We start from the raw sequence: 26500 nt of genomic DNA on the forward strand, positions 1-26500 counted from the left end.
GTTAGATCTTTTCTTCGAAGAATACCAAGAACAATAATAGCAAGAATAGAGGACACAAATATTAGGTTCTTAGCCAGGGAAAAACCCCTCCAAGGGGAAAACCTGGAAACCCTTCTCTTCTTAGATTCTGCTTCACATGAGATAGAAAGACCCAAAACCCTAGACCAAGTCCTTCTCGTAGTACCAAGTTGGCCCTTCCTCAAGTCATTGCTTTGATATGCACCAACTAACTTCATTACTGCAACTTCCTTAGAAACCCTAATCCAACCTCTTCCTGCATCCCAGGAACCCTAGAATTTTGCACGTGTGAGAGAGATAAAGTCCAAAAACAAGATATTTTCGCCCGCCCTTGCCTCCTAGACTTTCACTCTCCTTTTCTACTTCTTCCTACTACAGATAGAATTTTTTCTTTAGATATCGAACTTGTGGTGTGAGTGAGTCCTAATTGAGGTCGAACTGCTTCTTTATATGGACTTCTCAAAGGGTTGAATTCCCTCCTCTAGGCCGACTTGTAACTGATACGGCTGACTTGTACTTTTGGAGTTTCCCAAACTTTCTAGACTCAAAATAATTCGTTTTTCAAATATATCTTTTGCCCGGAAGGGTCTTATAAACATGATGTCGACACCTTTGACTCATGACAATAAATCCTAAGACCTAGCAAACCTTAGAAGTATAGAGAACATGCTTTTACGTAGAAGACCATCAATAATGAGCATGAAACCCAAGCTTTAATAATAATAACTTTTTCTTTTCTTTTCTTTTTTATTGATGATGATGATGATGATGATGGTTAACGTCTGCTGAGACCAAACAATGGTCTATCGGACCTAAAGAAACAAATTATTTATTTTGATTTAAGATTTTATTCCTATACTCAAAAAGCTTGGAGAGAAGCCTCCCGAGCTCACTATAATTTTGACATTGTAAAAGGCTAGGAAGGTCATGCTCATATTGAAATGAGTACAACAACAATTATGAAGACCGAAACTAGTTACATTTCCCAACACTCCCTCTTAACTAGGGAGGTATTCATAATTCTACAACCAATACAACATCATATCTCAAACTGAAGGGTTTTCACAAGAAGAGTCAAATTGATAAGCCATACTATAAGCATCATCATCATACCAACACTGTCTCTGAGGCCTAACTAGACAAGCTCTTCTTTAATCAAGATCATTATGCTGGGAGGCTTTATGTGTGATATCACACTACCTCTACAAGGTACATGCTCCATCTGGATGTCTACAAGGTATGCCCTTTTAGGACTATTATTATCTCGGATCTCCAAATCTTGAGTCCTCAAAGAATATCGGTCCTCTTCGACCACTCTTCTTTTGGATACTTGTCATATCCTCAAAGAGTGTCAGTACCTTTCCTTCTTTGGATGTTTTATCCTCAAGGAAACCACAAATGCACATGTAAGGTGAGAATGCACATGTGATGCCTAGTATTACTCCCTTTCAACTAGAGAGGACATCCCTATTCTCCGTCAGAATAGAACCTTGCTCCTATACAAGGAGACTCCTTTACTCCCTCTCAAAATCAGAGGAGATCTATGTTGAAAAGTGTAACTAGGTTCGGTCTTCATAATGACATGTAATTATGATTTTATGTAATGAGATGTAAAGAAGAAAAATAAAATTATTGTATTGCTTGCTTCATGGGTTTCATGAGCAAGAGATTTTATTTTTTGAGTCAAGGCTCCCATTGAGAGTCTTTAGGAATTATTTGTCATCTAGTCATAAAATGAAAGAGTCATTGTCATGTAATGAAGTCATGTTACACATTATAAAAGGTCAAACTTGTCTATGTAAAGTATCTTCCAAGACCTTGTCACTTATCCTCTTCAAGTTAGCCTACAACAAAGAAAGAACTTGCTAGAAGATGTCGGCCTTCCTACTTGTGATCATGTCAGCCTAAGGGACATAAGATGATGTGTATAAGTAGCCATATCCGGCCTCACTTAGAGGCAGGAAACTCGGCAAGCATTTTGATCAAGCAAAAGTGCGAAGAAGGGATAGTGAAGGAAGGTTTCTTCTGGGGTCAGCGAAGGAAGGATTCTTCTGGGGTTTTGTCTTGGGTTATATAATCTCTCACATACAAAGGAAGAAGGAACGAAGGCATCACAAGAAGATCGAAGAAAGAACCTATTGCTGCAGAAGGAGGTCAAAGAAAAGCAATATATGTCTCTCTTAAGGAGACTAGGGTTTTTGATCTAGGGTAAACCTATGAGATCGAGATTCTCTATGTGACCAAGATAGAGATCGAGATTCTCTAGAGGAAGCTAGTGAAATCCTAGAGACCGAGATTCTCTAGAGGAAGCCAATGAGAGCCTAGAGATCAAGTTGCTCTAGAGGAAGCCAATGACAACCTAGAGACCGAGTTTCTCTAGAGGAAGCAACTGAAAACAGAGACTGAGACTCTCTAGAGGAAGTCCAGAAGAAACAATGTGGAAGGGTAGAGATCGAGACTCTCTAAGAGGAAGCCAAGGAGAGCAGTTCAAGATCAAGAAGAAAATCATTTTTGAGAAGCTGAGTTCCGACTTTCTTATAGTTGGGCCCCTTGTACCCTTGAGGAGCTTTGTTAATTGCCCTTATCATATCTTGCCAGTAAGGAGAGTGAACAACATTGAATGGGATACCACATGCATAGATGCACCTAGCCACTTTGGAATCAGTTTCTTCTCTCCCACATTCACCAATTTAGCAATTTTGCTATCTTGAACTGAAGCGGATGCCCCTTTGGTAGTTTTGGATGATGGTTGTTCATGTTGTTGAGTGGCACTGACTCTCTTTTTCCTTGCTTCAACTACAATTCTTGGCTCAATGTTAGGTGGAGCTTGAGGAGTAGCTTGACTAAGCTCGTCATGCCTTCTTTTAATTCCATACGCCTCATCTTGCTCTCTTTGATATGCCTTCCTTGCCAATGGGTCTATTGTTTTTGTGCAACCTGCAATACCCTGTCCTCCTCCATGCAAAAGATGCGCCTTCACTCTTGGGTAGGAGCTCTTGCACGAATTACTGCAGGGATTACATCGCCATTCCCATGAGCCACCACCTCCACATGTTTGAAGCTTCTGAATATGCCTCCAAAGAGGATAATATTAAGCCCTTGGGTTGGACTTGGGGCTTGAACTTGCACCTTGGTTGGAAGCCGTTGTTGCAAAAAAAAATTTAAAAAGCAAATCTATAAAGAAAAAACGTTTTTCATATATTTGGAAGCATAAACCCTCGAAAAATAGACGAAATAGTAGGGAAAAACTAAGGAAATGAATGCTTCTTACCCAAATTAATTTTTTATAGCTAAAGCTACCCCAAAATGCCAGAAAAGACAAGAAATATTGCTGTAGCTGAGCCAAAAACCAGGAATGCTGTAGCCGGAAACTCTTCACTCCAAATTTGCTGCTGAAATCTCTCTCGCTTGCTGTTGAAAATGTCCTAGCTGAAACCACTGCTCTCTTCCTCTTTTCTTCTTGTTAAAATCGTCCATCTCCAAGTGAAACGACTTGCTCAATTCGTGTGATGAGGGAATGAGGCGAGAGTCTTTTTATAACTTGACAGAAGCATCTAGAATCATCCACAAGATATTTTATTCACCCAATCAAATAGTAAAAGCAAAAAAACTCAAAAAATAAATCGGAAAAAGCGTCATTTTAAGTGGAAATGCCCTCGTATGGTCTGAAACTCGTTTCTGGCCGTACTGGCCACATTTCCCCAACGTGAAACATGCCATTTCTGCGTTTCCAGTTCGGTTCTGGCCTGAAATGCCCTTGGGGGCAACATTTCCAGCAACATAGCTGCCATCATTTATGCTTTGATACTGTGTTGATTTTCAAGTGCTAATTAGACAAGCACAGTTTTCTGCAATTGATAATTACTTCCAATGATATATAATATTACTTTAGCACACTCCAAAACATTATTAAGTAATTACCTACGTTATCGGATCCGGCCGCTGATGGTCAGAGATCTCTGTATCCTCGGATCTGATACGGATCCGGATTCGGATACGAAGAAATACCTGGAAAAAACGGCACGTGGCGGATGTCAGTTTTTGGAAACGGCTCATCTTTCCTGGAAACGTATGGCTAGTCGAATGTCGGAACCTGCATAACTTAAAACCGAAAAAGCGAAAAAGTAAAATCGTTGTATGCGTGGGAGTTTAGTTTAGGGTTTTTGCTTTGATGTATGCGTTAAAGTTAGGTGGTCCCCTATTGGTCGGCAGTTAGGCGGAACAGAACAGAACAGTGGAACAGAAGCGTTTGGCGTTTACCTTTGAGTTTCTTGGCGTTTAGCTTCAGGGGGCCAGCGTTCCAGTTCAAGTTTCAAAGTGTGTCGACTGGACCAGAAATCGCGCAAGGTATTTTAAGTTTTTAATGTCATCGCCATTGGAATGTGCCGCATTGTTTTTATATGATTACAGCCGCATTGTTTTTATCGAGGGTTCCAAACTTCCAAGCGACTGCGATATATATTATAACCATTGTTACGGTTCCATGGTTCTGGGTTTACGACAGCCGCGTTAATTTTTTTTAATTTATCAGCGTTTACAAATTATAATTTTACCCACGGGAGCCACGTTTATTGGTTCGGACATTTGATCTGAACTACCCTCTATTCGATGTGTTCCCAAGTCCAGTCCACAGGCAGAAGCATAAAACTACCCTCTATCCACCTCCGTGTGTGGCTGTGGAGTATCATATGGTCTAAAACTCGTTCGAAACTTGAAAGTCATGTCCCTACCTTTTAATTTATCAGCGTTTACAAATTATAATTTTACCCATGGGAGCGTTTATTGGTTCAGACATTTGATAGCTGCGGCGCTGCCCTTCCATCGGATTAGCGTAGAGACCATAGGGGGTGTGATAACTGTAAAAATTATCAGCGTTTATAACTGTAAAAATTATTAATTTATTACTATCAGTGTGATAAATCATAAATTATCAGGGTTTATAAATATTAAATTATTAATTTAGTAAAAATTATCAGCGTTTATAAATATAGTAGCATTGTTTTCTGGCATCAACCTGTTAAATTATCAGCATTTATAAATATAAATTATCAGCGTTTATAAAACAATGCTACTATAATTATATATATAATATATGTAGCTTTCAATTTTTCAAATGAATATTTAATTTTTTAAAATCTCATATATATTTTAGTTTTTGTCTATATATATATATATATATATATTAGTTATTTAATTCAAATTGTGTATGGATAATTAATATTATTAAATTTTAATACATTATATTTTGAATTTTATATGCAGTTGTGAGTAACGTAATTTATATATCATTATGGAGCCATCACAGCGCGAGCAGAGTGAAAGAGAAATCATCAAAACAGACCCAAAATCTCCTCTATGGCAGTATGTGGAGATTATTGGAAAAAATCCCGGAGGTGGTTCATTTAAATGAAAGTGCAATGAATGCCAAGATATAAAAAATGGCTCATATACTAGAGTGAAGGCCCATCTCACTGGTCAAACTAACACAGGGGTGCAAGTATGCACCGGACCAAAAGATGCAAATGGCAAACTTGGCAAAGGTTTGAGTCCTGGAAAAATGCAATTCTATGCATCTTTGCAAGACGTTGCTGATAGGAAGCATGCTAAGGGAAAGTACCCTGTGCAAAGCTCTACAACTAGGTCTCCATTGCCATCTAGGCCTATTGCCACAACTAATAAAAGGCCCACTCTAGGCCCTCTTGAAGCATCATTCAATAATCAAGGTAGAGAGATAGCTGATGAACATGTAGCTCGTTGCATCTATGCAAATGGGCTAGCATTCAATTTGGTGCGTTCCCCTTATTGGCAACAAATGATTAAAGCAGTTAATGAAGCGCCGAAAGGGTACAAAAGCCCTGGATATGAAAAGGTCTGCACTACTTTGTTGGCATCAGAAAGACAATCTGTGGATAGACAGCTACAGACAATCCGGGATACATGGGCAGAAACAGGGGTGTCCATCATTTCTGATGGATGGAGAGATCAAAGAAACCGTCCATTAATTAATGTTGTTGCAGTATGCCCCCAAGGGGCAATGTTTTTGAAGGCTATTGATTGCAGTGGAATAGAGAAAGATGCATCTTTCATATCCACAATTCTTATTGAGGCAATAGAAAGTGTGGGGCCACATAATGTTGTCCAAGTCATTACGGACAATGCACAAGTTTGTAAAGCTGCAGGTTTGATTGTGGAGAGTCAATATGATCACATCTTTTGGACTCCATGTGAAGTACATTCGCTGAACCTTATGCTTGCCAAGATTGGTGAGATTGAATGGATTAATGAAATATATGTAGCAGCAAAGGAAATCCAAATGTTCATAACCAATCATTCAATGTCCCAAGCTATTTATAGAGGTTTTGCAAAGTTGGAGCTATTAAAGGTATTTTATTTTAATCAATATTATTTGTATTTGAAATTCTTTTAATTGCAAATTTATATATGATTTCTCATTTCAATTTGAGATTTGACTTTTGTACTTTTTGAAACTTGTAGGTTGCTGAAACTCGTTTTGCCTCCCACACTCTTGTCATAAAGAGGCTTGTGGGGGTGAGACAAGCATTACAAGCAATGGTCATTGACCCTCTTTGGGAATCATGGAGGACTTCCACTTCTGATAGAGGGCAAAAAATCAAGTCCATCATTCTTGATGATGCATGGTGGGACAAGGTCCAATATCTTCTACGGTTCACTGAACCAATCTTGACCTTGATCAAGACATTTGATATAGATACACCTTGCTTGGGGGAAGTTTATGAAAACATTGATAGTATGTTAGAGAGGATAAGGGAAATTATCAGGGCAAGTGAAAATGACCCTGATGAAACATTCTATTATTTAGTGAAAGACATAGTTACAGAAAGGTGGAACAAAATGACCACACCATTACACCTTCTGGCATATGCATTGCACCCTAAATACTATCATTCCAAAGTTTTGTCTTTACCAGGTAGAACAACACCAAACAAGGATTCTGAATTGGTACAAGGATACAAAACAGCTTTGAGGAAAATTTATAGAGATATGGGAGTTGCAATGGAAGTCCGCCAAGAATTTGGAGGGTTTGTACAGTCTACAGGTAGCTTTTCAGATCTAGTAGCTATGGACGATCGAGGACATCTTGATCCTATTACTTGGTGGGGCTTCCATGGTGGGGATAGCATTCATCTCTCTACTTTAGCCACCAAGTTATTATCACAGGTTGCCAGTTCCTCATCAGCTGAGAGGAATTGGAGTACATATGGCTTCATCCATTCAGTGAAGCGAAATAGGCTGGGAGCGGCAAAGGCTGAGGATCTTGACCTTCTACGGTTCACTGAACCAATCTTGACCTTGATCAAGACATTTGATACAGATACACCTTGCTTGGGGGAAGTTTATGAAAATATTGATAGTATGTTAGAGAGGATAAGGGAAATTATCAGGGCAAGTGAAAATAACCCTGATGAAACATTCTATTATTTAGTGAAAGACATAGTTACAGAAAGGTGGAACAAAATGACCACACCATTACACCTTCTGGCATATGCATTGCACCCTAAATACTATCATTCCAAAGTTTTGTCTTTACCAGGTAGAACAACACCAAACAAGGATTTTGAAGTGGTACAAGGATACAAAACAGCTTTGAGGAAAATTTATAGAGATATGGGAGTTGCAATGGAAGTCCGCCAAGAATTTGGAGGGTTTGTACAATCTACAGGTAGCTTTTCAGATCCAGTAGCTATGGACGATCGAGGACATCTTGATCCTATTACTTGGTGGGGCTTCCATGGTGGGGATAACATTCATCTCTCTACTTTAGCCACCAAGTTATTATCACAGGTTGCCAGTTCCTCATCAGCTGAGAGGAATTGGAGTACATATGGCTTCATCCATTCAGTGAAGCGAAACAGGCTGGGAGCGGCAAAGGCTGAGGATCTTGTTTATGTTCATTCCAACCTCCGTCTTCTATCACATGTTGAACCAGAGTATAAAAAAGGTCCGAATAGGATGTGGGATGTGGAGCCTGAGATCTCTGACTTGAACCTGACACTAAATGCCATGACTCACCTCAACCCACTTGAGGATATTGTTCCACCACCAGTCCAGCCTACTGATGCAACTTCCTACATTCCAGGACCCCCATCATCTATTCATGATGTAGAGTTGCAATATGCAGAAGATAGAGATCCATTTGAAGATATGTAAATGTATTTACTGTTAACATTTATGATATTATGATCCTTTTTGTTACTTTGTATGACGGATGATGCATCATTTCAGTGTTTCGGTCTTCCTATTCATAATATATCTAATGGTTTCGGTTCTAAAAGTGTTTGATGGTTCAATGGAGTAATTGATTTTTGAACTCTAAAGTGTATTTTAAAATTTAAAAAATATTATTATATTTTATTTTTTTGTACGTGACGTATCCTTGCCGTATCCGGATCTTGGATTTTCAAAAAACTAGCGGATCCGGATCCGGATCCGTATCCGGATCCTGGTAACTTAGGTAATTACACTTTACCCGGCTATTTCTGCTGTACGACTGTTTTGGGTCTGATTTCTTGCTGCAGAAATTCTCTTGCAGTTTTCCTCTGCTACTTGGATGAAAATCCTTCACCCATTCACTGAGATTTCTTCTCTCACTAGTGTGTCTTCTCTCACAGCCCATCCTTCTTTTTATAATTTTGAGTTAAGTGATTGGCAGTTGATAAGATGAGATAATTTTATTAATGTCCAACGAATGATCATAAATAGGTCAATGGGACCGAAGGATACAACCAGTGTGATGTGGGAGTGAAACACAACTACTAGAAAATACCAAAGCTAAATATGAGATAAAATGAAGTAAAGGAGGATACAATTGTTGAAAAGTGTAACTAGGTTTGGTCTTTATGAAGACGTGTAATTGTGATTTTATGTAATTGATGAAAAAAGGAAAAATAAAATTATTATTGTAATGCTTGTCTCGTGGGTTTCATGAGCAAGGAATTTTATTTTTAGTATGGCTCCCATTGTGAGTCCTTAGGATTGGTCATAAAGTCAAATTGAGTCAATGTCATGTATAAAGGACCCTTCTTGGGCATGTTACATATTGTACGAGTCACTAAACAGGTATGAAATTCCTCCAAGACAAGCACAAAGTCGCCTCCTTCAAGTCGGCTTCAAAAGAATAATGAAATCTCTCAAAAGGACATGTCGGCTTCAAAAGAATAATGAAGTCTTTCAAAAGGACACTTCGGCTCAACCTCAGTCCATGTCGGCTCATTATGGAGGTTTCAACGACTATAAATAGGCAGCTCGGCATCATTTCAGGTCATACAATGCGAAAAAGGTCAAGGAAGAAGTCTCCCAACCAGCGAAGTGAAGAGAAGGAAGAGAGAAGTCCTTAAGGTCATATTTGGGTCTGTTTTAAGGGCTGTAAACCTCCACACGTGCAAGAGATCTCTGCTGTCTATTGCAGGAAGAAGGCCGAAATATCAGTCACTATAAGGAGAGTATTTTGGGTGAAGAACAAGGGTGACATCAAGCCGAGTTGACAAGCAAGCAATCTCCACCTAAAGCGAAGGGTATCAAGGGCTCAAAGGTGACACTTCACACGTGCTAGGATTTCTGAAGGAAGCCAAGAAGTTGCAGATCTGAAACAGAGAAGAGGAAGCCAAGATCTGGAAGGCAGCAGTAAAGGAGGACAAAATTTGACTTTCGTTGAAGGAAGAAGAAGCTTTGTGGCTTGGTCTTGGAGTGGCAAATAGGTCAAGGGTCTTGGTCTTGGTATTCGTCTATTGGAATCTCTATAAGAAGAGTTTGTTCGGGTTTTCCTCAAAGAGTGAGAGGTTGTGGCCCTGGCTGATAGCCTATATTTTGTGTCTCATGTTTCTTTATGGTTTATGTATTGGTAGCTGTTTGATGAAGAAGAACACTAATAACCTATGTAAAAGAAGATCCTAATCTAAAGAAGCAAAAATCACTCACAAGCAGTTACTAATAGAAGAGAAATCACATAATTGCTATGCCCTAGATTTCTCAACAACAATAATAGGACAGCCTCATAAACATGTATAACTAGATCATGTAGAATGTTAAGTGAATAAGTCAGGGCTGGAGGTCAGATTAATTCTCAACTTCAATTGATATCAACAGTTGTGATTTGTTTAAATTCACTAAAGCAAATAACCTTTGCATTCATTAGATTAACTCACTTTTCTCATAAAAATAAACTAGTTTAATAATTAAAGTAATTGCTATGGTTAAGAGTCTGTTAGATGACTTAAACAGTCTAGACAATTAGACCTGTGCGGAAGTCCCTGTTTGAGCTATAAACATCAAACTTTATCATCATTGATGTGGTACTAATTGTATGATCAAATTTACATGATCATGATGTAAAATTGTAAATGTTTTCGTTTCTAAATTCTGAAGAGATTTGAATCTTTGTCTATATTTCATTTTCTATGTATGTAATAATTCACTAATTTGTGTTATATATAACATGTCCTCTGTGTCCTATTTCTGGGGTTACTGTGTCCCGTGTTGAAGACATAATTCTGTGTCCTCATATCTCATGTCGTCGTGTCAGGTGGCTTAGGTTCTACCTTGTGTCTAAAAATTTAAGATGAGCAATTGTAAACTTAACAGTCTTCTACCCGGCGGAGCCTTTTTATTTTGGGTATCTTTCTCTGTATAATTTGTGCTCTGAATCAGTGATTTCTCTGGTTGCTTGTAACCAATAGTCATCATTTGACAAAAGCTATTTTCTGTAAGATTGTGCTGTGAATAGTATTTTATTTACAGTTTGTACATAAGTCTGTTTGCGCTACAGATATTGTTTCTTCAAGTATTTCTTGGTAAAATAAAAGACTATAATTTATGTTGTGTGAGATGATCTCATCTGTTTGTTTTGGTAAAAATTTCAAAGTTTCAAGTCTTTTTCAGCCATCCACTTTACATTCTGGTGATTTTAAGCAGGAATTCTGACACTCAAATGCAAGGTCTTCTGTATAAAAATTTCTGAACTTCTTTTTTCAGTGGTTAAGATTTTTGGAAGTGGATGCATATTATTGGCAGAGCTTCAAGAAAATAGTTATTGAACTAATGGCCTACAGACAACTTGTGTAGAATTTCCTGCAAACTAGATATTTGAGGAACTCAGACTCATATACAGATTTGTTTGAAAATTTCTGTACTTTGCTTTTCAGTAGAAGTTGGGTGTTGGAAGTGGATGCCTTCCTTTGAGTCCATAGAACCTAAAGGAAATATATATTGAACTAATGGCCTACTGCCCACTTGTGGAATATTTTCAAAGCAACTAGATATTTGTCTTCTTGAAACTCTACGTACATGGCTCTTATGCATTGACCAAATCTAATTTAAGGACTAGAGAAGACCTATTAAGAAAGATAGGGAGGAAATTATTTTTGGATAATGTATTGTTAGCTGAAATAGAGAATGTGAGTGAGATTGCATTTATAAAAGCATCTAGCATTTTGGTAATTCGTGTCAATTTGATCAGACATAGATGTAGCTGGCATTTTCTATTATGCATAATCATATTTGGATACTATATATCTTATTTGAAATAATGTGAGCTAGGGTGCATTTATAATAAAATGTGAGTGTAGCATCTAGAATTTTAATTGCTGGTGCTGATTTGATCACACAGCGACATAACTGGCTTTTTTTATTGTTTATTCTTGCAGTGACTGCTGTGTTCACACTTGCACAGAAGCTTCAACCTGCTATCATATTTCTTGATGAGGTCGATAGTTTTTTGGGGCAGCGCCGTTCTACTGAGCAAGAAGCTTTCACAAATATGAAGACAGAGTTCATGGCTTTGTGGGATGGCTTTACAACAGATCGTAAGTGTTAATTTTTTATGCTATTTTGTGGCAGTATGCAACTTTCAGGATGTCGTGCCAAAATGGCCCTCTTACAAAAATCCAGAGGTCAATTTTTTTTACTGCATCATCCCATGGTATCTTTGGACCAGCTTCAATGGAAATTTTACATATTATCCATTTATGCATCAGTAGATCCTTCTCTTTATAATTTGTCCCAGAGAGGGTAGCTTGTCGAAGCTGGCCATCTTTGTTCTCGTGTCTCTCACTTGATTGCATATATGCTTTGTTATGGCATACCCTGTTTGAAGAAATTGCAATGTTCCACAAAGTTTCTGGTATGGGTGGATGTGGGAACAGGGAGACATAGGGGGGACATGTGCAAGCACCCACAAATTTTAGGGATATATATATATATATATATATATACCATGATGACCCCCTGAATTTCCCTAAAATTTGGGGGTTTATATATATAAACATGATTCAAATTCAATAATGAAATACATTTATTCTTACACCATAAATGATTCAATGAAATAGAAATAGTAAAATATTGTATACATTGATTTAAATTTATTATTCATTATTCTAAAATCTGAGTAGTACTAAGCAAAATAGTAGATATTAAAGTTTGAAGACTGGAATAGTAAATTGAAATTACTCAAAACTAAAAAATAGTAAAAAATGACAAGTCAAAGACTTGGTCTTAAGGTCATCAGTATCTAGAGTCAAGACTCAAAAGTTAAAACTAAAAATGAACAATGATTAGGACTAGATTGGTGATCGAACTGGTCTACCCCAAAACTGAGAACTGGAAAAAAACTGGACCACAAAACTGATCGACCAAAAAATACATTAATATTCAAATTTTGAAAAAAAAAATCGTAAATATTCATCTGCATCTTATATGAATCCAAGCCATTATAAACAAATATGCAAAGTTTCTCATATAAATAGCAAGGGTCCATATAACCAGAATAGCATCAATTGCAATCCATATATGAACCAAAAATACATCAACAAAGAAGCTCTAGATGGCCTATATAGTCCAAAAAACTCATGCTATAACAAATACCTACATATCATCAGAATCATTGCGTAGATTGGGATCCTCATCATGAATATCACCCTTTAAGATTTGAAATAAGATAGAAAAAGATTAACATGTTGAGTTGATATTTTGTTAGAGTAATGTTGATGTGAGTAGCATTGGAAGGTCTTCTACAATTTCTTGGTGTCTTAGCATGCATAAAACATTATTTGCCTCTTCTAGTGATTAATGTCTTCTTTCTTGGGTTTAACTTGGCAAAAGTACAATAATTAAAATCAATTAGTTATTGTGGACTATTGAGTTATTTTCTAAGGATAAATAATTTAATTACTTGAGTGGCTAAGAAATAATTGCAACTATTGATCTTCAATATGTTGGAAATACTGAGAGGGGGGTGAATCAGTGTTCCTTATCAATTAGTAACATATTAATCTTTCAGAGCATAAACAACATGTGAAACATCAATACATCAAGAGAATAGTGCACCAAATTTTTTTAGGTGGAAATCCTTCCAAGAGAAAAACCACCGAACACTTTCCCAATAATTTTGTGAATACATAAATGCTCTAGCTCCAATTGAAAAGGAATCCCCAACTCCCTAGTACTCTTTAAAAGCGTTGAGCTCCAACTGGAAGTATGCTCCAACACCCTGGTTTAATCAGCTTCTGCTGAAAGGATGCTCCAACACCCTTGCAAGCTCCAACTTGCCCTAGCACCACCCTACCACCCTGAAGTGTTTTCAGGCTACAACCTGAAGGTGACTTCAACCACCTGCCTAGCACCACCCAACCACCCTGAAAATGATAGTAGATCAAACCAATTGTGGGCTCCTGTACTAGGGATAATGACCCACTTACAAGATATTGTGGGCTCCCGTACTAGGGACAATGACCCACTTACAAGATATTCAATGAAGCCCTAACTGCTTATGAGATCCTTGCACAAGTGATGAAACCCTTAAGACTTGAACTGAAACCAAGTGACCTTCTGCTAGATTGCTATAAAATAATATGACAGTGAAATGTTACACAAATGCACCTTTATCTGGAGATATTCTGAGGCAGTACCTTTGAAGCTACTTGTGAAATGAAGCCTAGACTTGATAATGAACTGTTGTAGGATGTGAAAACCTTTATTATAGGTCTCTTTAATACAAGTGTTCAACTGTTATCTTCTTGCTTGTTAAAATGAATGCCATTGTACCTCCTTATTCTAGATAGCAACAAAAGCTGGACACATTCAATGCACTGAAAGCCTGACCTCAACAATACTGCATCAAGGATATAGTGATGAAATTGCAATTTAAATTTCTCATTGTCGAAGTGAATGTGTGGCATTGTAGGTTGTAGATATTCTTGCTCACTTAAGATACCATTGATTACTCCATATGCTGTTAGAAGTTATCAAGAGCACTTAATCAACTAGCCTTTTGGCAGATTTCTTGATGAAGCTGACAACTCAAGTTAAGAGACATCATTTTGCAACGCTGTCACTCTGTTAGCATACTTCTTCAGATTAGGCTCATCTCTAGGATTGAATATAGCTTCATACCTGCATTATCTCAAACACCGTTCTTCAACTAGGCACTGTTACTTCTTGCCTCAAAACACAGGCCGCAAGTATATGCTGGATATGCGGCTAGGTTGGCTTAATTAAGTAACCGTGTGTATACATATACCTTTATTTCCAACTGATTAGCTCGATGAGTATGCAGAACTTTAGGGTAGCATGACAAAAGACACTTGGTCGACTACTTCTGTGTAATCGGCTTCTTCCATAGGACCGAGTATTGTCCTCAGGTATTGCAATGAATAAAGGTAATAAAGGTCTCAAACAATTGATACTGGAAGTTAGAACCTTAACAGTGATACTGACTTGCAACAAGAAGTAATAAATAATGGTTGTTTCTTCTTCAAGCTTCAAATAATAGGCCGATAAACTTCCAGGACTAAGACCTCATGCTATTGAATGTAATTCAGTGAGTTTAGGTTTCATTTTTCAAAGGAGACCAAGGCCGCAGGGAGACGCAATTATATTTGCTTCAGGATAGACTGAAAATTTTAGAGGTAAGACTTTGTCCACTTTAGGAGTAATAGGAGATCTGCTCTCAATCGAACGACAATAATAATAGCCCGACTAAGTTTCTTTTATGCTCAAAATTGATAATCGTAGGGACTTTTGGGAGCCCCAATAAGACCAACTGAACTTGTCATGTTCTGTTCAAAAGGATGCCCTAAGGAGGGTCGAAAATTGCAAAAGGAGGAGGTGGCAAGGCTGCTTCAGACTTTTAAATAAGTTTGTCTTCAAGCCCCTGCAAAACAAGCCTAATGAATCCCATAGATATGCATCATAAACCCAAAAAGGCTTGCTTTTCCTCAGATCTGATTTGCACAAGAAAACCAGGCCTCTCTTTAGATAGTCCTCTTCTCCACAGGGCCGAGATAATTACTGAGTTTGATCACAAAAGATATGCGTTCAAATGCATGCTTTGGAGAGCTGGACGAGTGTCAGTATATAATTTTTGGAGGGCTCCAAATGGGGCAACCGACTTAGTGGTTTAGGAGGGAAAACCATGTTTAAAATTTCAAATTTGTTGTAGGGAAATCCCTTTGTGATGAGGTCCTCTGCCTCTAGGGGTTAGAATTTCATTTTAATTTGAAGTCAAAGACACCCTCATGGCTTATGGATTAAAAAATAAACTTTGAGACCCTCCATAAAATATTTAATCATAGAATTTTGATGAAAAACCCTAATTTCCTGATTTGTATAATATGTTGGCCAATGATAGGGTGCCACATCATCAACTTTTGGGGTTATTGCCCATAAGTTGGGGGCTTCACCTTCAAACAAGGATATCTCGCAAATGGTGAGGGCTCTCATGGTGTGCCATATACCATTGGAATCGGCTCGACGAGGAGAATCCATCAAAGATGATCTAGACTTGAAAAACTATGATTTGCCATGTCATTTTGGTCAACAAAGGCGATGCATATTTTGGTGCTTCTTGAGTTGACATCATTGACAACCACATTTCAACGAATGTTTCTATAAGAAATGTTCAAAATGTTTCTAGAAGGAAGATTCAAGATGTTTCTAGAGGGGAGATTGGGGTTAGAGATTTGGATTGAATGAAGATTATAAATGGGAGTCTAATGATGGAAGTGAAGATACAACGAACAGCACAAGTTGTGTGAGTGAGTCATCACGAGAGAAATAGCGATTCTCTTTGCAATGCAAGTGGCTGAACAACGAAGGGCACGAGTTGTGTGAGTGAGTCATCACGAGAGAGCAATTTTCTTTGTAGTCTGAGTGGCTCAACAATGAAGAGCACAAGTGTGTGAGCAAGTCATCACAAGAGAGCGATTCTCTTTGCAGTGCGAGTGGCTCAGTGATCAGTGCACAGGGGAGGAGAAGTGCAAGTGGATTCAAGTGGATCTAGGAGGGATGAGTTGAAGGAGATTGTAGGGTCGAGTTGCTGGAAGAAGATTGAGTTTTTCTGGAGGAGGTCGAGTTGCTGGAGTGTTGGGGTTTTTCCAGTTTGCATTAATGGCAGGATGCAGATTGAGGTGTTGAAGGGCAGAATTCTGGTTGCTGAAGGACGATTTCTTCAGAGAGATTTCATCTGAAGGTAGATTTTCTTGAGGCCGATTCACCTAGGTCGAATTCATTCAGAGGGTGCTGAGTTGCGGGTTCCAATTGTATTTCTCCTTAACTTTGTGGGTCGAAAGACACATTTTGCAGATAATAATGAAATGACATTTTTTTGTTTTATTTTTTTTTCGAGGAAATGTTTGGGTAGATCCACCTAAAGGGATCACTTCTTGCCGGCTTATTAGCAGAGCCTAGCCTTGAGTGCATTGAAGAGAGTTGACCCTGTGACCTCCCATTAGGGAGGTGCTTTTAGTGACGGGAACTCGATCAATTGAGCTAACCCTTGGGGCTATGAAATGACATAGAATTGTTTGTGGGTTATTTAATTTTTGCAAATGTGTGATTGCTTTCTCTGTTAGAAAAATTATCGTTGATGTCAAAGAATGAATGGGTGAGCATTTGTTTGGTGATTTGCGTGCACAAATTAGTGAATTTGGGTGCAAGGACTTTCTAGATCGGTAGCCCTCGTCATGCCATTTCGTTTGATAGGTGGCTCATCTTGTGGGTCTTGTTGATCGCTAGAGTTGCATTTAAAAAATTGTCATAGATTCCATGTTCAATGTACACTTACTTAGAGCATGTTGTAATATTTTTTTCACATATACAATTTTCTTGCAAAGAATTTTTTTCAAAGCAAAAGGTAATACTTTGCACTTGTAATAAATCGGCATATTTTTATAAATGTCGCATCAAGTTTAAGTTTCCCCAAATAACATAGTTTTTTATTGGGCTTTTTGTCAATAAACAACGTGATAAACTTTGCACAAGTTTCGACGGCTCCGATCTCATTAGCCGTAATCGACAGTTTATAAGAATTGTGCGACCCCCCCACGCTCTCGACATTTAATGAAGGGGGGTGTTCTGCAATCCATGGTTTCAACAAACCATGGAAACTACCGTGGCCAACGCTCGTGCATTGCGCACCCCCCTCACTCAAAACTGTATATTGCTTTACCCCTCCCTCCCCGTAAACCGCCTTCCTGCTAGCCGTTGCCTTCACTAATTTTATACCGCCACTATCCCATTAAGTATTTTTCCACCAAATGAGTTCCAACTATTTCCTAATGCATAACCGCCAAATGCTACGTTTAATTTCCGCCAACTTTCAAATATTCGTTAAACGCTCTGATCATTAAAATTGTCAACGAATATTTGATTTCATCTAAAGCTGAGTTTGTTCCAAATTTGTTCGGTCAATTTGTTCAAATTTGCAATGTTCACAGAGCGACTAAGCAACAAAAAAGTTTTAAGATCACACAGGCGTTTCCTTCACTGCCTGCAATCTTACCAGGAATTCAAATCTTGCTACTCTCTGTTTAACTTCAAAATGAGTACTTTGAAAGGAAAAAACAAGTCACAGGTTGAAAATCTCATGCTTCTTGTAGTCCCGAATTTAGATGAATTACCATTAGTAGACTTAGATTTTAAGATTGTAGAGACCAAGTGTGAGTTTGATTTATATGAATTACATAATTAGGCTTTTCAAAAGTTTGAAGATGCTAGTCACAAGTTCAGTGTTTGGGAATCCATGTTGCCTCAGTTTGTCTTTTCTCAAACTCATCATTTTCCTAAGTTTGTCTCCTGGTGCGAAAGCAAATATTTACCCAGTCAGAGAACAGTAGTAGCCATAAATGGTGAAACTTTGTTTTATATAACACCAGAGTCTATTCTTCAGGCTTTACAAATTAGTCCTCCAAGTTCTCTTCATTCCTTTTCGATCGAGTCACTAATGGAAATTTACCAAAAGCTTACATTTCAAGAGATCCAATATTTTGAGTTATTTTTACCAGAAGGATCCGAATTTGCCTGTCATAAGCCGCCTTATTCCTCAACCATATTTCCTGAAATGTCTAGACAAATAATTTCCATGGTGTGCTGGTCTTTTAGGTTATCAATTGATGAATGGGTTGAGGTTATTCTAGGGTTCTTGTTTGTCTTTTAGGTTATCAAATTGATGAATGGGTTGAGGTTATTCTAGGGTTCTTGTTTGTCTTTTCATTTAGAAAAAAGCCTTTTGTCCTATTTAGTTTTAGCTAGTTTATCTCAGATAACATTCATGAGCAGTGCTTAAAGTTCAATGCTGAAAGAGCCTTCAAACATCAATCTGTCTTAGTATACCTATTCTTATACCATCAAGTTGAGAGGTTTAAGATGCCATTGCAGAAGCTAGATTCAGAGGGGAAACCACAATCTGTTATCCACTGGACCTCATTAGTTAGAAATTATTTAGAAGAGTATTCATTCAGTGATTTTGTGGACCAATTTTTGTATTTATCACACTGTCTTCTTAGTAGTGATGCAGTCCAAAGGTTCCCGCTGAAATTAAGAGAATTTTGCATTTATGTGAGCAAACAAAGGTTGGAGATTGGTATTTATATCAGAGCTTCAAAGATATTAGGGTTTATGGTTGTGAATTGTAACCCTATAAGCTATGAATATTTCTTCCAATGTGAAATTTCACTTTGGAGTTCATAAGGCAGAGCTTGAATGTAGATGAAGTTCATTTTGTGTCAAGGAAACAAAAGGCTCAGTTTAAAATATAAGCTCAGATTGGCCCCTTGATAGCAAATACCAAAGCAACTGATAGAGAAGTAGAGAATTTGCTAAACCAAATGAAATTTAAGATGACTTTCAACTGGCCTTATGATCCTTTGCGAATGATTTCAGCTATCAGATTTGAGCAGAAGTCTGCTCCTTATATTCATTTTTCAAAACTAGAATTTGAACAATACGCTAATAAGGAGGTTTGGGAGGAAAACACTTTACAGGAAGTTGAAGAACATGTGTCAAGTTAGACAACATTGGAAACACCTCTTCTAAAGGAAAAGGAGCTGAAAAGAACAAGTGAAAGCATTTCTTCTGCTATTTCAGGGTCTAATTCAACAATGTTCAAAGTTTTCAAAAGAAGAAAAAACATGGAAGCATAAGAAGAATCATATGAAGTTATAAATACAAAGGTTTCAACTACAATGATGGTGTCAAGTGAACCTGTGTTTACACTACAACAGATTGAAGAAACAATTGATGCATTTGGTTCTCCTTCTAGTGGCCAAAACATTTTTGCTAAATTCAAAGAGATGGAGAAAAAGAATGAGCTTCTAAATGTTGGGTTGTGTTATATTCTTTCCACGACTAGCCCACGTAGTTAACCGGGGGGTTAGGGGGGGGGGCTCCGCCCCCCCCTTTGTTGCGTTGATTGCGTATTGGGGGGGTCACAGGGGGTTTGAGGGGTGCAAGTAAACCCCTATATGGGGTCTGGGGCAGCACCCCGGGAAATTTTGTTTTTTGGACCCTATATTAGGTTGGGCGAACCTACCTATGGTTTTGTGCATGATTTTCGTACATGGTTTTGGACGCAATGGTTTTGGATGTAATGGTTTTCGGTCCATGGTATTGGATGCTTCAGCATGTATAAATATGTATTGTAACATTGAAAGGAACATAATGAAAAATCACGCTGGTAGTCCCGGTTTTGGGATCTAGGGGAAAATCTCTGTGTATATGTGTTATGCTCTCGCATTGTTTATTTTCTGTGTTTTAGAATTCGTATGCAGGTAATTTGTTATGAAACCAGCTCACAAAAAGATAGAAAAGATAGATCAACGCCTTAGAATTCAGCCTCTTCGAGGGGGCAACCTCCTTTACATTATATAAATGAACAATTCTTGGATGATTCAAATGACAAAACCTCCTTTCTATATATAGGAGTCTAAGGAGTCACAATATAACCCAGTTGACCTAACAATAATAATATAAAGCCACAACAATAACAATAGAGGGATTCTATCGGGGACAATAATAATAATATGGGGACAATAGGGGCACAACAATATTAATAAGGGATACAACTACAATAGTAATGTGGTAGTCACTAGTATTATAGGGACCTAACATGCCCCTCCTTCAAAAAAGTGTTGTCCTCAATGCTTGAGTTGTTCTGGATGCTTCTATATAAAATTTTCATCCTCCCTTGTGGAATCTTCAGCGGATAAGTTCTTCCACTTGATAAGATACTCTGAAATTGATCGATTTCGTAGCTGTCGAGTTCTTGTTTCTGTGACTGCTTCCGATTCCAATATAATTTTTCCTTCCTTGTCAAGTTCTGGCAATATTTTTTGAACTGGGAGCTTGTTGCCTATAACCTTCTTTAAACATGAAACATGGAAAACTGGGTGCAATCGAGAAGTTGCAGGAAGCTCCAATTTGTAAGCCATAGTACCAATATTTTGCAACACCTTGTACGGAGCATAATACTTTGGTGATATTTTATTATCCTTCTTAGCTTGCTTGAGGGACATTTGCTTATATGGTTGTAGCCGTAGGAATACCCAATCACCTACATCAAAACTTCTTTCGCTGCGATGTTGATCTGCCCGTTGTTTCATTCTATTCTGTGCCAACACGAGGTTATCCTTTAAGAGTTGGAGGACTTGTTGTTGATGTTCGATGTGATGTTCCACTGTTTGAACCTTAGAATTTTCTCTTAAATATGATGTGATGGATGGTGGCTAATATCCATAAAGTGCCATAAATGGAGTCATTTTTGTTACTGTATGGAAGGAAGTGTTATACCACCATTCAGCCAGAGGCAACCATTTGAACCATTGTGTCTGTTTATCAGATACAAAGCAACGAAGATATCGTTCCAAACATTTGTTTACTATCTCAGTTTGCCCATCAGATTGAGGATGATAAGATGAGCTATGAGCTAACTGAGTACCAAGACAAGAAAATAATTCTGTCCAAAAATTTCTAGTGAAAATGGGATCTCTGTCACTTACAATAATCTTTGGGCTTCCATGTAGCTTTTGAATTGTTTCCATAAATGCAGTAGAAACTGTACTGGCTATAAATGGATGTGATAATGCACAAAAGTGTGCATATTTGGTAAGTCCATCAACTACCACCATGATGACACTCTTTCACTCAGATTTGTGTAAAACTGTGATAAAATCCATTGAAACCTCTTCCTAACGTTGGCTTGGAATGGATAAAGGTTGTAATATACCCGGTGTCTTAATTGTTTCAACTTTATTTTGTTGGCAAACCAAACATTTTGCCACAAAATTTTGAATATCTGATTTAAGGCCATCCCAAAAAATTTCTTTCTTAACCCTGTAGTAAGTTTTTAAAAATCCCGAGTGCCCTCCTAAGGGAGAAGTGTGCAATTCCATAAGAATTTTTTGTTTTAGTTGGGAATTCTTAGAGAGGTATAAGCGATTTTTGTACCATAACGAATCATTTTGCCAGCTAAATGTATCAGATGTACTGGAATCTTGTTGTAACTTTTGAGTAAGTGCCCACACTTCTTCATCATACTTCCATTCCTCCCTTGCTTCGTTATCCAATCTGGTTGGATAATGGAAATGACGCACAACAATGCTTCCATATCCTCATCCTTTCTTGAGAGTGCATCTGCCACTGCATTTTGCTTCCCTTTTTTGTAGATGATTTCAAAGTCATAACCCAACATCTTTGTGACCCACTTTTGTTGCTCTTCAGAGGATTATCTTTGTTCTAAAAAGTGTTTAAGGCTATCATGATCCGTTTTTACCTTGAAGTGTCTTCCCATTAGGTAGGGTCGCCATTTCTTAAGTGCATGGAGTATTGCCAACATTTCCTTATCATAAATAGCTGTGTAAAAACTTTCCCTTGATTGGACGACTTTCAAAAGCAATGGGTCTTTCATCTTGTATTAAAACACCAATTCCATTTCCTGTAGTATCACATTCCACAATAAAGGTTTTTGTGAAGTCCGGTGTAGCTAAGACCGGTGCTTGGCACATTGCCTCTTTAAGATGTTCGAAGGCCTTTGTTGCTTCTGGAGTCCATGAAAATGCATCTTTCTTCAATAATGTTGTTAGAGGTGCTGCTATTCTCCCATAATTCTTAACAAACTTCGGATAATACGCTATCAACCCGAGAAATCCTCGCAGATGCTTTATGGATGTGGGGATTTTCCATTCCTTAATGGCTTTAATTTTGCTAGGGTCTACCTTAACTCCTTCATGAGATACAATATGACCCAAATATTCCACCTCTTATACTCCAAAGAAGCATTTGGATGTTTTTGCATATAATTGTTTCTCCTCCAATAGTTGTAGCACCTTGTCGACATGTTCAACATGATTGTTCCAAGACTTGTTGTAGATTAGTATATCATCAAAAAATACTAACACAAATTTTCTAAGGAAGGGTTTAAAAATGGAATTCATCAAACTTTGAAATGTAGAAGGTGCATTAGTAAGGCCAAAAGGCATGACCAAAAATTCGTAGTGACCCTCATGAGTTCTAAATGCTGTTTTTGGAATGTCTTCAGTATTCATTCTGATTTGATGATATCCTGAACGAAGATCCAACTTGGTGAAGTAAATTGATCCATGCAATTCATCCAGTAATTCATCAATGACGGGAATGGGAAACATATCTTTAATAGTGAGCTTGTTGAGCTCCCTATAATTTGGACACATGCGCCATGATCCATCCTTTTTGTGCACCAATACTACTGGAGCAAAGAAAGAACTTTGACTAGGTTGAATTATACCCGCTTTTAGCATTTCTGCAACCATACATTCAATTTCACTCTTTTGGGCATAGGGATATCTGTATGACCTAATGTTTAGAGGAACACTTCCTGGAATCAGATGAATAGCATGATCATGATCACGAATAGGTGGGAGACCTTTGGGAGTCTCAAATACCTTGGAATGATTGTCCAAGACTTTTTGGAGAACTGGAGAAATAAATGATTCCAATGTGGAAACATCTAGCGAACATAATTGTGCAATTACACCTCTTTGTTCCTTTTTTAGAAGCTTTGTCATACCGTTAGAGCTGATTATCTTTCCCGGTTTCCTTGCAATACCTCTTAATTCAACTTCCTTTCCTTCCACAGAAAATTTCATGAAAAGTTCTTGAAAATTAAAAGCTATTGTACCCAAGGATTGTAGCCATTGGACTCCTTGTACAACATCAGCGCCTCCCATTGGAATGGAAAGCACTGGGCTATTCAATACATATTCTCCCATGGATAGCTTGATATTATGGCACTTTCCAGAGCAATTTATCGTTCCTTCATTTGCAACCATCACTTGACACTCTGGTGCTGGATATAGAAAGCAATTCAATTCTTTTACTATCTTACAATGAATAAAATTGTGGGTACTTCTTGAATCAATTAACACTATTACCTTTTTCTTCTTGACTTGTCCTACTATCTTGATGGTTTGAGGAGTGGTAATTCCAGCCAATGCATTACAAGATATGGTCGGATTCATTTCTTCTTTATCTAGGTTTTGTTCTTGGAGTATATCCTCTTCTTTTGACCTTTCTTGCTCATTTTCTTCTTCTTCTTCACAATCGATGTAGAATAATTTCTTCTCAGCGCACTTATGACCTTTAGTGTATTTGCTATCACAATTGTAACAAAGCCCTTTTGCTTTTTTTTTTCCAATTGTTGCGGTGTCAACCTTATAGGTTGTGGAAGACTAGGGGCAACAACACTTCCATCTTTATAGTTGTGAGTGGTATGTTTCCTGGTTGCCATAATTTTGCTTTCCATTTTTCTTGCTAACCTGAATGCTTTCTCTAATGAATCAGGTTTCTAAAGGCGAACATCATATTGGATATTATCCTTTAAAGTCCCTATGAACACATCAATCCTATGCTCCTCTGGAATTTTTTTTACTCTTATGTTCAATTTTTGGAACTCCTCAATGTGCTCCATTATTGAATCCTTTTGTTTGAGACTTATCAATTGGCTAAAAAAAGTGTTGCTTTTTGTATCCTCATAATGTGCTATCAATTCTTCCGTAAAAATTGTTCAAGTGATAATTTGTTTACGAGAGCTGTAGAAATTTCTGTTTTCCCACCTCGGTTTTCAGTTTCTCCTTATTTCTCCCATATAGTTAAATGCCCTTTCTCATAACCATACATTTAACAAGCTGAAAAAAATAAATTTGCTGAAAACACAAATTCTGGAAATTTTACAGAATGCTGGAAATCGCAGAAATAAAAATCAACAGTAATAAACAGCCATTAAAACACATTTAAACACTGAGATTTTTGGTCAATGTGACCCTGGAAAAACCCTCTACAACTCTTGGGGAAAACCAGTTTGAGAGCTCTTCTTTATTTCTGAAAATTTCCTTTTACAGTGAGAAATTTTCAGCAAAAAAATCAGCAAACAAAGTTACAACTTATCTCTTTTCCCATGCTTCACAGCAAACTGGAAATTACAGCAAACAGGGCAGCAATAAATGCTGTACGGTCTCCTCAATTTTTGTGCCCACTTTCAGTGTTAAATGCTGCTGTATGGCTCTCGTTTTGCGTGCAGAAAAACCAACAAACTGCTCCTCGATTTTTGTGCAAACCTCTCCTCAAAAATCGTGCCAAAATCTGCTTTTCACTGTGCTGAATCAACTGTACAAATCTGCTCAACTGCTGCCTTGGAATGTGTGCCAAGCTGTTGTCTCTTTCTCCTCCCTGCTCAAAAATCTCTCTTGCTCTCTTGCTCTCCTTCTCCCAATCTGCTCATGAAAGAATTGAATCGAATGTGATCTTTTCCTCTTTTTCTTCCCTTAATATAACTCCAAATGACTTTTGGGTGACCCAAGTGACTTTTGGGTGATCTCTAAATCCAATGGCTGAAATAGATTTAGATCAATGGCTGAGATTAAATGCTCATTTAAATCTCACTTTTTATTTTTTAATTCACCCCACTTTAATAAAGACCCACTTAGTCATTTATTTCCAAAGTCACTTTTCCTTTCTAATTTTTCATTGACTTTATAAAAGTCAATTTAAAATTAGACTTAGTAACTTTATCACTTAAAGTCACTTTTAAATTAAATTTAACTTTATAAAATTATAAAGTCACTTTAGGAGAAAAATTAAATTCTTTTGGACACTTTTCCTTAGGCCAAAGATCAAAGCCTAAGGGAACCACCTGTCCTTCCGTACCAAATTTCAACACTCCCTCTTACCGAGGAAGGTGTTCCTCACCACACCCATTTTGTCTCTGAAGTAGACATGCTTGCCCCGTGGTAAGGCTTTGGTAAGGATATCTGCAACCTTCTCATCAGTGGAAATATACTCAAGCTTCACAACTCCCTTCTGAACATAGTCTTTGATGAAATGATATTTGATCCCAATATGCTTTGACCTGTCATGAAATACTTCATTCTCCGTGAGTTTAATGCAACTCTGATTATCACAGTAAATCACTGAAGATCTCAACGGCTGACCAAATAAGCCAAACAACATCTTGCGAAGCCAGATAGCCTCACAACTAGCTAGACTGGCTGCCATATACTCTGCTTCCGCTGAACTCAGTGCTACTGACTGCTGCTTCCGGCTGAACCATGACACTACTGCTGAACCCAACCCAAAACAGCACCTTGAAGTGGTCTTCCTATCAGAAGCACAACCTGCCCAATCAGAATCAGTGTATCCTGCCAATCTCACTCCATCTCCCTGCCTGTAGTCCAGACCATAATCCACTGTCCCCTGCAAGTATCGCAAAATGTGTTTTGCAACCACCCAGTGAACCTTCCTAGGCTCACACATAAACTGACTCATCGTGTTGACTGCAAAACAGATATATGGTCTAGTGTTGACCAAATACATCAAGGAACCAATCAGCTGCCTGTACAATGTGGGATCCACCAACTCGGAATCCGAAGCATGAAGCTTCTTCCAGTTGGTGATCATTGGTGTCGACATGGGTCTACAATCCTCCATGTGGAATCTGCTAAGGATGTCCACAATATACTTCCCCTGCCCCAGGAAGAAATGCCCCTCCTCCTGCCACACCTCCAAACCCAAAAAGTAATGCATCAAGCCGATGTCCTTCATCTCAAACTCCGTCGCAAGATCTCTCTTGCAGTGCTCTATGAGTCTCTCTGCACCTGTAATGATCAAGTCATCCACATACAACACCAGAATGAGAGGCTCCTCA

At 38.0% G+C, this 26500-nt stretch overlaps 1 protein-coding gene across 1 annotated transcript in view; it reads left to right on the forward strand.

Annotated features, from left to right (window-relative positions):
- LOC149244892 (uncharacterized) overlaps nucleotides 1-26500 on the forward strand; it is a 51986-nt gene that overhangs the window by 15443 nt on the left and 10043 nt on the right. The window contains exon 3 of the mRNA XM_089457591.1: nucleotides 11700-11858. Coding sequence (XP_089313717.1) covers nucleotides 11700-11858 — 159 coding nt within the window. The remainder of the gene's footprint in view (nucleotides 1-11699; nucleotides 11859-26500) is intronic.

This window comes from Pinus tabuliformis, chromosome 7, assembly GCF_031772625.1.
Source record: "Pinus tabuliformis cultivar Carrire ecotype Pingquan chromosome 7, CPIR1, whole genome shotgun sequence".
Classification (NCBI taxonomy): Eukaryota; Viridiplantae; Streptophyta; class Pinopsida; order Pinales; family Pinaceae; genus Pinus; species Pinus tabuliformis.